Below are 13213 nucleotides of genomic sequence, written 5' to 3'. Positions count from 1 at the left end.
ATTAAAATATCATACAATCTTATAATATGACTTTGCAAAAACATTTGCATAAAGTAGTCATCTTTATTTCTACAATTACATGTCCAGATTCATCAGAATTGGTAGCCCAAGGAAACTGGAGCCATTTGACCCGATTAAGATGTAACTGAGAAAAACCAGCTTGTAAACTCTAATTACTTTCATATCAAAATAAATAGTTGCAAGTGGATTTTAGATATATGTGTTAGATGCATATATGTTGCTAGAATTCCAAAAGGATCATAAAAAAACTGCAACCTCAAACCAAACTTCTTGACCTGATAAACTAAGTATCATTATCTCTGAAGTCAAGACTACTTCATGTTTATGAGTTCTTTAATCTTTCTCTATTGATTTACATGGCACAATGCATATACTGTTTGTCTCCAAAAATCCCCACACACTTCTCTCAATGGCACTAATTCACTGGTGATTTTCGAGATATGGTTTGAAAAGTATTCTTAGAAGATTCCTCAAAGGAAAGAAAGTATAAGAAAAAGAACTGGATGGAACCACATCAACATGTCAGCAATATTTATGACTCACGAAATAATTATGGACAAGTCTGTATTTATCTTTCAAATTCTGTATGGTGTAAAAATGTAAATTTTTAAAGATTTTATTTATTTATTCATGAGAGGCCCACAGAGAGAGGCAGAGTGAGAAGCAGGCTCCATGCAGGAAGCCCGATGTGGGCCTCCATCCCAGCACCCCCGGCATCATGACCTGAGCCAAAGGTAGATGCTGAACCGCTGAGCCACCCAGACATTGCATAGTTTTTAAATTTATGGATAAATTGATGTGATATAACTGTACCTACGATGGCACTGAGCAAGACTGAAAGTAAAGAGGAAAAAAATAGAATTTTTACTGCAAGTGAAATTACTACGTCCAGTTGTACAGCCACTTCAACTCCCTTTACAACATGAGAAAAACCAGTCCAAAAGGCTAAGACCTCTAATTTTCTTGATTTTGGCCTAGGTTAATAAGGTCAGCAGCACAAATAAGAAAGCGTGAGGGTCTGGAGAGATGACATCAGAAAGTCTATGTCACAGAACCCACATTCCCTTTGATCCTTTTTCACTTCCTCTCCCTCCACTTAGCATGCCCACCACCCTTCTTCCCCTCCTCCCTCTCTCCTACTATCAAGGAATCATCATAAGGAGAAAGCAGCTGGAGCAGACTGGGGAGAGGCTGAGTGAACTGTGCAATGCACAGTGATGTCTCCCAAACTGGACTGTGCTTATGAATCACCTGGGATTTTGTAACAGCGAAGACTGATTCGGGACATCTGGAATGGAACCTGAGATCCTGCATTCTAACAAGCTCCCAGGGAACGTCCACGCAGCTGCTGGTATGCAGACCACACAGCAAGTAACAGGCACTGGAATGTACAGGATGTAGAAAGGTAGACTAAACTCTTATTAAAAACCCAATGGGAGTCCATTAATTTTTAAAAATTGTATTACAAGTCTCCATGTGATGACAGATACCTATTATAATGTGGCCAGGTTTATTAAATATAAAATTATTAGGACAATGCTTACAACCACCACCAAAGGTAAAAAGAATAAGACATTTTATGTAACTAATGAAACTAAAAAGGAAGGCTAGGATCACATAACCATAACAATATCCATAATATTTACCAAACACTCACTGTGCTAAGGGCTTCATATATTTTATCACTGAAGCTCACAACAACCCTATAAGATTAACACGATCATTGTATCTCCATTGTGAAGAGGAGGTAACAAAGGAACATAACGATTGGGAATGTGCCCAGTCACACAGCTAATGGAGCCAGGATTTTAATCCCACAGTCTGGCTCAAAGCTCAAGCTCTTGCCCATGGCCCAAATTACTAAAAATCACATTGACCATTAATTGCAGCACTAATCATTTATTGACAAACCTTGATAAAATTTGCAATAAAACAAAACCCAGTTGGTCAAATGACCGCATGGTAGGTATCTATCAAAATCCAAATGTACTTTTTTCAAATGTGATGAGCTATACAGAACCGGATTTTTATTCAAGAAAAATAAACACTATCCCTAATTTGGGAACTAGTCCTACCCTTTCAACTCATGTTTCAAGAACAACAGTCTCTTACAGAAATGATGGTTAAAACACTATCTAGATTCCTTAATATTAGGTGCAAAATCAAATATAAAGCTATAATTTCACATACATGAATGGCGGCACTATTGCATTAATGAATATTTCAAAATGTATTCTGTGTAATTTTTAGTTAACCTATCTGCTAATGTTTTAATAAGTTTCTCATAAATAGTTGGCACTGTCTTTATGATGTAATATAGAAGACTGAAAATCAGTTTTAACATAGAATTCTAAGCCAAGTATTTGTTAACAACAGATTTTTAATGAAAGTAGCCAAACGGATGTTGTAGACTGGAAGATCAAAGCTGGAATTGCAGAGTAAGCTTATATATTTTGTTATACAAGCATATTTGGATTTAAAGTGGGTTAAAATGACCGCCAACTGGAAAATCTTTTTAGGCAGTTTGAATAACTGGCAGAAAAGTACTAAAAATGTAGATAAGGACTCCATTCCACCACAAATGCTTCTTTCAATGATGGAATACCCAAGTGCAGTTTTAGCAGATATCTTTTTAATTTGATCAAGCCTAGATCAGTTGTGCTAAGCCTTCAGAATCCCTTTGAGCTTAATTAAATTATCCATATTTGCCAAATTAATATGTAATTTTTAACTATCCATTTCAGTTTTGCCATGTACAAATAGCCTAAAGCTACTGGAATTTCTTTTAAAAATAAGAAATTTGGAAGTTTGGGGTCTTGTTTTTACCATCAATGTATGTGAATGTGTCAGGAGACATGAAAACCTGCCAAAACAAAACACACACAAGTCACTGTCTCCTATCAATGTGCCAGGTACAATGCTAACTGCTTCATATGCATTAACCTTTATTCTCAATAACTCTGAGGTATAGACTACCGTGGTCTATATTATCCCACTGTTACAAATGAGAAAACAGAAATACAGAGGAAATTAAGCCATTTGCTAAAGGTCACATAGCTAATAAAAGGTAAAGTTAAGATTCAAACCACCAAATTGCAAGCTCTTAACCCCTATTTCCCATATACGACTCATCCTGATGAAGACCCGACCATAAGATATAGATGGTTTACTCTCACTACACAACCAGCCTTACTATGTAGAATGATGGACGCTAAGAATACAAGATAACCTTAAGGTTTATCAGTACCATGGTCTACTTCATTAGATGTGCCTAACTCGAATTTTTAAATAACTTATTGTGGTGTTTGACAAGTATCATTTCATTTCAAATCAAACAACACATTTTCCTAAAATCTTAGCAAAATCGTTTAAGAATGTGTAGGCTCTAAAAGCTGGTTTCTATTTATAACAGTTTTCCAAGCAAATCAGCCTTTTAATCACTGCGCCCATCATCACTCGTTTGCTTTCCAGCCATGTCTCATTTATCTTGTCTAGGATGTCCCTCTTCTTGCTTTTCCTTCTCTTTGGAAAAACAGATTCTTTATTTCCAACTCAAATTTTATTTATCTACGTATGTCACATTGTTCAAATTTCCTGGCCTTTAAAAAGCGTTCAACATAGGACAGGATTCACAAGAAATATGGACAGCTCTGACATAAATACTTTATTCCGATCATTAATAATGGACCCCAACAATTTGATTCAGCCAGTAAGCCCCTTTTAGCTTTCATACTTCCAACTTCAGGATTATTAACATTGCTTATATTTTCAAACTTTTCTGGGTAGGTATAACTTGTGAAAATGTCTTACTTTTTGTCCGTCATTGTATCAAATAAGATAGGAAAACAGCATAATGTAACGGTAAGAGCATTGTACCCAAGAGCCCGGGTTTTACATTTAATATTGCAATTAATTAGCTCTTTATTAGACTTACAGCATTCTAACTCTCTTAGACCAGCTAAAACTGCCATGAAATGAGAATAGTAACGTAGTCTCAAATCAGAAATGATTACGGCCAAATTCTCTGAAACTAAAACAACTATCAGTTATAATAATCCACAAATATTAGCTATACCCATTAAATTCTTTGGGAGAAAAATGGCTCCTTAAGTCTGTGTAATATTTTAAATTACATAAGATATTAGAGTACTTTAAATACTAACTAAAAGGAAGATGTATCAGAAGTATTACCAGAAAAAAATTGATTCATTCAGCAAATAGTTATTGAGTGCCTACTGAATTGCAGGCATAATTCTAGGTGGTGGGTATTCAACAGTGAACAAAACTAAATCCCTACATGCCTGAAGTTGACATCGGTAGGTGGAAAATAAACACATAAATTTATATTAAGGGGTAATAAATGCAATGAGGTTACATGGAACAGCTCCAAAATACTCAGGGCAACTCAGCTGTTGCTTTTACAAAGGGTTGCCATGGCAGGGAACATTTGAATTAATCCTTATTATGAGGAGAATGTAGGGGGAGGAAAATATGTTGGAAGATATACTAAAGGTTCGATTTGAACACGTTAAGTTAGTGATTACTATTAGACATCAAGTAGAGGTGTTGAATAGGCAGTCTGAGTTTGAAAGTTCGGGAGAAAGAGATGAGTTCGAGATGTAAATTTAGGAACCATCCATGTAAATTTAGGAACCATAAAGGAGATGGTCTTTAAAGCCAAGAGAATGGTAAAATTACCTATAAAGAGTAAGTAGGGGCCCCTGGGTGGCTCAGTCAGTTAAGCACCTGCCTTGGGCTCAGGTCGTAATCCCAGGGTCCTGGGATCAAGCCCTGTATCAGACCCCCTGCTCAGTGGGGAGCCTGCTTCTCTCTCACACTCTGACCCTCCTCCCTGCTTGTGTGCTCTCTCTGTCTCAAAAAAATAATAAATCAAAAAAAAAGAGTAAGTAGATAGACTAGGGAAGAGAGCTGAGGAGTAAGCCCTGTGGCACTCTAATATTCAGGGACCTAGAATACAGAAAGTAACAAAGACTGAGAAGGAACAGTTAGCAAAGTAAAATGAAACCAAGAGAAAATCATGTCCTGGAGGAAGCCAAGTGAAGAATCACAAAAGAGGAGAGAGGAATCCTTACTGATAGATTAAGATAAGAACTGAAAATTAGCCACTGTCTTTAGGAATATGGATGTCACTGGTGATCTTTATAGGAGCAGTTGCTGGACATAGACCCAATCCTGAGTGGAGAGGGTTCCATGAGAATTTAGCAATTCTACTTTTAAGCATATACCCAAAAGAATTGAAAGTTGACCCCTGGACAGGTATTTATACCCATCTATGTTCATTGTAGCATTACTCACAATACTCAAAAGGTGGAAACAGGTGTCCCGAGTGTCCACTGAGAGATGAATGGATAAACAAAATGGGGGATATACATACAATGGAATATTATTCGTCCTGAAAAGGAAAGAAATTCTGACACATGCTACCATATGGATGAACCCTGAAGACATTAAGTCAAATAAGTGAGGCACGAAAGCACAAATACTATAACCTTCCGCTTATATGAGGCACCTAGAATAGTCACATTCATAGAAACAGAAAGTAGAATAAGAAAGTAGAATGATGATTGCCAGGGGCTGACAGGAGGGGCATATGGGAGTTACTGTTCAATTAGTACAGAGTTTCAGTTCCTTAAGATGAAAAGAATTTTGTGGATGGACGGTGGTGATGGAATCACAATAATGTGAATGTATTTCACACCACTGAACTGTACTCTTAAAATGGCTAGAACGGTAATTTTTAAATTACGGTATATTTTGCCATAATTTTTTTAAGTTTATGAAATCAGCAATAATGAGAAGTTAGAGAACTGTCAGGACCCATTTTCAGGGGTTCTTTTTTCAATTTCATTTCATAACTTTTAAGGAGAAAAAAAATAAACATCATTGGAGAAAAAAAAAAAAAAAGACCTGCAGAGAAAGAAATATCCACACAGCCTTAAATGTAATAAAAAACTGGGAACAACCCAACTGTCATTCAATATGTCAACGAATAAACAGATCTTGGTATATTATATAATCGAGTGCTACTCAGTAATTCAAGTGAACAATCTACTAAGAAATGTAATAACACGGGTGAAATCTCCATGTGGAGCAAAAGAAGCCCTTACACAGAAAACTATGAGCCCTATTTATTCCATTTACATGAAGTTCAAGAATAGGTGCCACTAAATGGGTGGTGCTTAAAATCAGAACAGTAGTTGGCTTTGTGGTGGGAATTAACTGAAAAAGGCACGAGGGAACCTTCAGGGGTATTCATCATACTGATGGGGGGGGGGGGGCGTGTTACATATTACATTTGTCAAAAGGCATCTAATTGCACATTTAAGATCTTTCTATTTCACAGTAAGTATGTTACACCTCAGTGAGAGAGAGAGAGAGAGAGAGAGAGAGAGATTCCTGGGTGGCTCAGCGGTTGAGCATCTGCCTTGGCTCAGGGTGTAGTCCGCGGGTCCTGGGATTGAGTCCTACATGGGGCTCCCTGCATGGAGCCTGCTTCTCCTTCTACCTGTGTCTCTCCCTCTCTCTCTGTCTCTCATGAAAAGATAAATAATATTTTTTTAAAAAAGAGAAAGAACAGGAAGAGAGAATATGATGAGAGCAGGTATAGGCAACTCTTTAGAAGTTTTCCTAACAAGGATGCAGAGGGGGATGTGGTGGTCATAGAACTTAGGTTGTAGTTTTGGCTTGGAAAGTACTGCGGCATTTTGGTGTGCGGAGAGGCAGGATCCAAGAGAGAACAAGAGTTAGGTGATAACCTTAAACGGCAATGAGAGGGCGAGATGCCGTGCACTGAATGGGGGCAGCAGGCACACTTCACCTTTAGCAACAGCGGAGAAGGAAAAGTACCTGGCTGGAGCAGGTCAAGTTGGGAGAGGTGAATGAGGCCACGGGAAAGTTATGTTCTAGTATCTCATTACAGTGCACCTACCAGCAGAGCACTTTTGTTCTCACACTGTCCACACAGCTTCCCTTTCATCTTGGGCTTCTCACTTTCAGAAGGATTGGCCATCTTATAATTAAGTGGTTGTTTCACTGGCTCTGGAAGAAAAAAAAAAATGTCAGGCCAATCACATGAAATACGATGTCCAGTTTTCTGACTGATGAAATAATGAACTATGCACATTTCTAAATTCTCAAAGAGTATTTAAATATTAATTGCCCAGTAAGAATGGTGTGCAACCAAGTCTATTCTTCCCAGTAAACTGTGGAGGCCACAGCCTGCCTCGCAGCCCCCTTGGCCACAGGGCCACATATACTGGCCCACACCCATTCTGCTTAAAACTCACTTGAATTGGACATTTGAAATTACAGAATGTTAAAAAACCATGCTCTTGATAGAATCCTTATGGTTCCGTCCCATCTCTAGAACAAACTAAATGAAGCTTACATGGAATAACTTCTATATTGAATGTTATATGTATTTCTAGAATTTGTTCTACCAAGTGATCTTAGCCATTCAAATTAAATGTACTTATCTGCTACAAAAAAAAAAAATCATTTCTTTTAGAATTACTGTGAATTCAAAATTGTTTTGGGGGTTTTGCTATTGTGAAATTATGTATTAAAATATAAAACCATTTTCAATATTCTTTTCGATTCCTGGAATTAAATTTCAAAATATAATTTTACACGGCTAAACTATCTTCCTGGTTAAGAGATTATGTAATAAAGTTTACACTTTTGAAAATGCTTTTATCATATTTGACGTTTTCTGATGTTTTTTGACATAAAATGAGGTTGTCCCCCCACCCCGAAAATAAATGAATTTGAGTATCAAAAGTCATATCAGAGTCATCATTTGGGGGGGTTTGACATAAAACGAGGTTGTCCCCCCCAAAAAAATAAATAAAATGAATTTGAGTATCAAAAGTCATATCAGAGTCATCATTTGGGGTTTTTTTTGACATAAAACAAGGTTGTCCCCCCCAAAAAAATAAATAAAATGAATTTGAGTATCAAAAGTCATATCAGAGCCATCATTTAGGGGCTTAGAATCTTTATATTGCATGAACAATTCTGGCATTTTAATGTTCTTTAAAGATATAAAAGATATATATCTTTCTTTCTTTAAAGATATAATTTTAATTCTATCTTTAGCATCTAATAACACAGTGGCAAACTGGTTACCTTGAAGTTGCTCCTTCAGTAATTTTAATTTCACTTTTCCAGCAGAAAGCTGTATTAATGAAATAGGTATTATTTGTCAGGTATACATTCTCTTCTCCAAAGAAAGTTTAAGTTACTAACAAAAATATTAGAGACACAGCATTTCAGTGCATCTTGAGTAAAACAAACATTTTGAGAGAATAATACAAAATTAACAGAAAATCATAATTAAAGCATATATAGAACTGGTAATTAAGAGAACATACCAAAAAATAAAAAAGAAAATAAATTTTGGAAATACATAAACCACTTTTGAAGACATGCCATAAATTATGTTTCAAACAAAAATAATTATAGATCATCATGAAATTATTTTAGGAAAGCACTAGTGTTCAAATACTGTTAAAGGCTCAGTTAAGCCTGTTCTATCTCTGCTCTTTCTGAAATACACAAAGTCTAATATTTGGGTAGACTAAATCTAAACTGAATTCTGACTGAGCCACTCTGCTTACATAACCGTAGAAACCAATATTATCTTATTTGTCCAATTTAGAGAACCACATGCTTAAGCATCATAGATTTAACCTTCAATATATTGGCTGTGATCCCTGACTTTCTGAAGTTATAGCCCAAATATTGAGTAAATAAGCTTCACTGTTAGATGTTTCAAATAGTTACTTAAAAATCCTTGGATCTTAAGATTTTTGGTTTTGGTCTTAAGATTTTAAGACAAAAAACAGACTCACCAATTGTATGTACTTGCCTTAGTCTTATTAAAATCAACATTCAAAGTACACAAATGAGCATGAAGGAATGGTGCACATTTATACAGACCCTGTCAATTCAAGCCTAGTTTTCAATTTGCAATTTGCATGCTCAATTGCCCAATTTGTACATGAGAATATGAGAACAACGGTTGCCTCTATGTCGACGGCTGTACCAACTGCAGTCATCTTTGAAAATTTAGGCATAATTATTCTCAGTGAATCTAGTGGTTTTGCTTCAAAAGGGCATATTTTGTTCACATTCTTTAAGTAGCTGCTCAGATGCTATGTACCAAACACAGCAGAAAAGAAAATAGGATTGAAATAATCAATTTTTATGTGAATCACACTTTTATTTTTAAACCGAAAATGTTATACAAGCTACAGATAATTTAATCTCATTTTTCATAATGAAACTATCCAATATTATTACCTTAATGATACATCTGAATTGCAACATGATCAATGCGGTTATAGGCTACCTGGGCAGAATGGCTACGCCAGAGCAAATTGAACCCATTATTAGGGAAATTTTACAAGTTGTTTTTATTATTGTGAATATTTTTCTGCTTTATAAATATGGCCATATCTACTTCAAATGATTCAAACTGCATAAAAATATTTCAGTGAACAAACTGCCAGTTGCTATTTTTAGGCAAATAGGATTTCCCCCTATGTCTGATTTTCATCTGTTTGGGAAAGAGATGAGGGCAAGGTAGGGTTGGACCAGGGATACACATATACCACACACACGTCCATATGTATATACACATACATGCACGTAAGAATGTATATCCACAAACGTGTATATCCAAAACATAAGGGATTCGATATCTTGATATGCTGCATGAACCCACTTATGCCTCTATCAGTAGATGCTGATGGGATGCCATTGGGGTCCAGGGTGGTTTAGTAGTTGTACCATACAGACACATCACCTGGGCCATTGGAACCAGGCTATGCTGTCATCATCAGCCTCCTTGGCATTGACAAATGCCTCCAAACTCCTACCAATTCCCTAATCTGCTGTGCTGGGCCCACACTCCTCCCGTGAGCCACCTTTTCAAATATTCTTATTCTTAACCCAATGAGCTACATAACCTTTGCCATTTTCTATGGTCTGTCCTTCCATCCTGGTTCCCTGCTAGTCCACAGAGTCCTTAATAAATAGTCATTTATCTTGTGCCTTAAGCCTTTCCTTAAACTATCTCTTGCAAAAGTTCACATTAACTGGACTCACCTTTCCTCAGATACGACCTTGTCCAGAGAACTATCCAGAGGAACTAGCTGTATTTCTCTCCATCTCAGTTCTGGGTGATGACCGTGGAGGCTTCAATGTTCATGGTCACCTGACATCCTGATGCCGAAAAACCCTCCAATATGTTGACTACTATGAACATCTAAGTGCCTTGTCAGTCACCTGACCATTATGACCAAACCTTAAACCTAAGCAGCAGGCTGTATGACCACACCTTCAAAAGCCCAAACTCAGAGCTTCTCAGTGCTAACCTAGATCAGCTTACCTCCTTCCTCCTAGACCTCTACCTCTATCTACCTCCCATTGTGATGAAATAATCCTGACTGGGTCCCCTACAAATCCACGCTCTTATGGATCTTCAGCAGTTTACTTATTCATTCCATGCTAAACCTCAATCATGACTCCCTCCGTGGCTACATCCAACTTTCTCTATCCCAAAAGACCCATATTCACCCCATTTCCCTTCCTGATTGTGAGCAGATGATCCTGCCAGCATACTATGAATGCTGAGGTCTTCCCACTAAAATCTTTCCATGGCTTCCTTCCTCATCTCCTGTCAAATGCAATCTCTAAAATGTCACCTTTGCTGCCACCTATTTACTCTTCCATCTTTCTTACCAATGTGTCCTCCTTCCATTGGTTAAGGCCTTTTTAACGAGCTCTCTCTTCAAATGTTACACCCCAGGAACTGATGCCTCTCTCATTTGCATCTTCAATCTTTTCTCCACTAGTGACTCTATCCCTCCGCTACAAACTAGCTCACACGTCTTATAATAATGATTATAATAAACAACATACACTTGATTCTTAAACAACATGGGGGTTGGGGCACCAAGTTTTGACCCCCCCAAAACATAACTGCTTAATAGCCTACTTTTGACATAACCAGTCGATTGACACATACATATTCTGTATATGTATTATATATTATATTCTTAAAATAAAGTAAGCTAGAGAAAAGAAAATGGTATTAAGAAAGTCATAAGGAAGAAAAAATGCATTTATAATACTGTACATACATTTGAAAAAATATCTGCTTATTAAGTGGACCTGCACAGTTCAAACCTGTGTTGTTCAAGTGTCAACTGTAATAAAGTCTTTCCTTGGTCCTGTTAAATCCTTGAGAGGTCATCCACCATCCTCATACTCACTGCAACGTTAACTTTTTACTTACTGCCATCCACCCTTATTTCTGTAACCACGTGATATCTATTTTTCCATCTAACATCAAATCAAATTCAGTGTTTTTTAAAAACTCTCATTCTCCACAAACATTTTAATGTGATTTGCAGCCAACATTACAACTGGTTTCACACAAAGAATCTCAACATTGCTTAAACTCTGTGAGGTAGTTAAAAAGTATGGTTATGTATATTTACAAATATGATAACAGAAGCTCAGAGAAGTTAAGGGACTTGCCTAAAATCACAGAGCTAATAAAATCAAGATTATGATCCATACAGAGTCAAGATTATAATCCATATAGACAAACAGAGGGTTTCTTGACCCTGATACCATTGACATTTTAGGCCAAATAATTCTTTGGTGTGAGTGCTGTCCAGGATATTGTAGGATGTATAGCAGCACTCTTGGCGTGTAGCCACTATCATTAACCAAACACCCGAAACCCTTGTGGTGGTGATAACTAAAAATGTCTCCTGGGAGGTAAAACTAACTGCTGTTGAGAAGCACTGGTCTCAAATCACAGTCAAAACACTCTCCTTTACTTTTGTTTTCTATGAAATTACATTACTTTGATGCTACTGCTACCATCCTTCCTCTTCTCAGGCTCCCTTTACTGGAGAGCTGGTAAATCACCTTAGAACCAGCTTGAAAGCCTGCATTCCAAATCTTGGCCCTGATGCTTGACCTTGAGCAAGTGAATTTCTTTGATGTTAAATTACTTCATCTGTGGAACTGGAAAAATAACAACTGCCTCTAAGAGTGATATAAGCACTTAATGAGATAAAACAGGAAAAACAGCTCAACTGTTGACTGGTATAAAATAGATAGTGATTATCAATATTAAAGTTCTCTTTTACCTCCATATCCCTTAAGCTTTATCCTTCACACCTGCCCTTTGTGAGCTCTATCCTTTATACCTTTCTTCTCCTTTTTTTTATAAATTCTTAGGAAGTACATTTATTCTCTTGGCTTCAACTAACACATGAAAAGCCAAACAAAACTCTAAATCTTCAAAATTTGTTAGGTAGAACTTAAGTGTCCTCAAAGAAAGAAGGAAAGAGGTAAATAATGTGATGTGGAGATGTGTTAATTAAGCCTAGGGGGGATATCTTTTCACAATGTACACATATATCAAATCATCATGCTGTACATTTTACATTATCTTAAAAGTGTAATTATCAATTATGCCCCAATAAAGCTGAGAAAAGAAGGGAAGGAAGGAAGGAAGGAAGGAAGGAAGGAAGGAAGGAAGGAAGGAAGGAAGGAAGGAAGGAAATTCTAAATCCCCAGGGTTTTTTTCTACTTCTCTCTTCCACCTCCTTTTCAATCCAAACTGATATCAGAAGTCAAATGACTTCCTCCTTTCTTTTCTCAGTGTTTTTTTGGTTCCATAGTTTTCTTCATATTTCTTCCACTACATTCTAATTCAGACTCTTCTTATTTGATCTCTAGATTCTTTTAGTTGTCTTCTAAATAGTCTCTCTTCATCTATACTAGTGGCCTCCAAGGTATCATGTAGACATGTGTGACGGAGCTCAGGAAAAGACCAGAAAGTAGAAACAAAGTGTCTGTGTTTATGTCATCCTTAAGTAATGTCCATAATTTGTTTTACAATGCACATGATATATTAGTAAACTATCATTTATATAAATAAATTCAATTTATAAATAAATAACAAGTTCATGTATAGAAAAGTCCATGGTCAAAATACTTTATTCATTGATATGGGACATGATGAAAACAGTTTCCATATCATTCTATCTTCTATTTATAAACTCCTAATGCACTGGTTATTTAGACAAGATCAGCCATCATAAATCATCACCTTAATCTTGCTTTCCTCCTGCTCAAAAGCTGT

At 36.6% G+C, this 13213-nt stretch overlaps 1 protein-coding gene across 2 annotated transcripts in view; it reads right to left on the bottom strand.

Moving 5' to 3' along the window:
- Positions 1 to 13213, bottom strand: part of ZBBX (zinc finger B-box domain containing) — a 113507-nt gene that overhangs the window by 84960 nt on the left and 15334 nt on the right. For both annotated transcript variants that reach the window (XM_072752309.1, XM_072752310.1), the window contains exons 5-6: positions 8170 to 8218; positions 6971 to 7080 (exon numbers count right to left, since the gene is read on the bottom strand). In XM_072752309.1, coding sequence (XP_072608410.1) covers positions 6971 to 7080; positions 8170 to 8218 — 159 coding nt within the window. The remainder of the gene's footprint in view (positions 1 to 6970; positions 7081 to 8169; positions 8219 to 13213) is intronic.

The sequence above is a fragment of the Vulpes vulpes genome, chromosome 3, assembly GCF_048418805.1.
Source record: "Vulpes vulpes isolate BD-2025 chromosome 3, VulVul3, whole genome shotgun sequence".
Classification (NCBI taxonomy): Eukaryota; Metazoa; Chordata; class Mammalia; order Carnivora; family Canidae; genus Vulpes; species Vulpes vulpes.
This window is presented reverse-complemented; position numbering and strand designations above follow the sequence as displayed.